The 590-nt window shown below is 41.5% G+C and overlaps 1 protein-coding gene across 1 annotated transcript; it reads right to left on the bottom strand.

The window, feature by feature from the left end:
• Window positions 1-5: 5 nt before the first annotated feature.
• LOC107683804 (WAP four-disulfide core domain protein 18-like) lies at window positions 6-547 on the bottom strand (the record flags this gene model as incomplete). Its single annotated transcript, XM_016479843.1, has 3 exons — window positions 394-547; window positions 141-278; window positions 6-40 (listed from the first exon to the last, which is right to left on the bottom strand). Coding segments are annotated over exons 1-3 (258 nt in total), but the record flags the coding sequence as incomplete, so codon positions are not given.
• Between the last annotated feature and the right edge of the window lie 43 nt (window positions 548-590).

Here is a 590-nt window from a genome sequence, read left to right as displayed (position 1 = left end):
CCTATTCCAAGGAATCTCCTTGGACACACTCCTGGCTTCACTGTTGTACAAACAACAGGGAAACCAGATCACTGAATGACTCATCCACTATAATTAATGCATTGGTCAAGAAACCTGACCAATGCATTAATATAACATACCTTTAGATACAGCCATACACTGATGTCCACATCCATTGCTGCAGCATTTCTCGTCATTCGGACAGTCACCATCTTGGGAACACATCTCAGCACACGCTCCCATTCTAAGGTTTTTGCTTGGACACACTCCTGGCTTTTCTTTTAAACAAACACATGATAGAGAAACCAGATCACTGAACGCCTTACTGCATGTGTATATTTAAAAAAAAAAAAAAAACCGAAGCAAGCTGACCTACACACCAATATAACATACCTCTATATGGAGGCATACACTGATGTCCACATCCATTGCTGCAGCACTTCTGGTTGTTTGGACAATCACAGTCATGGGAACACATCTCAGCACACACTCCTATTCTGAGGCTTCTGCTTGGACACTCCTGGCTTTTCTGTTATACAAACACATGACAGAAACCAGATCACTGAATGCCTCACTGCATTAAAAAAAAA

Source organism: Sinocyclocheilus anshuiensis, unplaced genomic scaffold (genome assembly GCF_001515605.1).
Source record: "Sinocyclocheilus anshuiensis isolate Anshui unplaced genomic scaffold, SAMN03320099.WGS_v1.1 scaffold14751, whole genome shotgun sequence".
Taxonomy (NCBI): Eukaryota; Metazoa; Chordata; class Actinopteri; order Cypriniformes; family Cyprinidae; genus Sinocyclocheilus; species Sinocyclocheilus anshuiensis.
The sequence above is the reverse complement of the archived record's forward strand: the minus strand, read 5'-3'. Positions and strand labels throughout refer to the sequence as shown.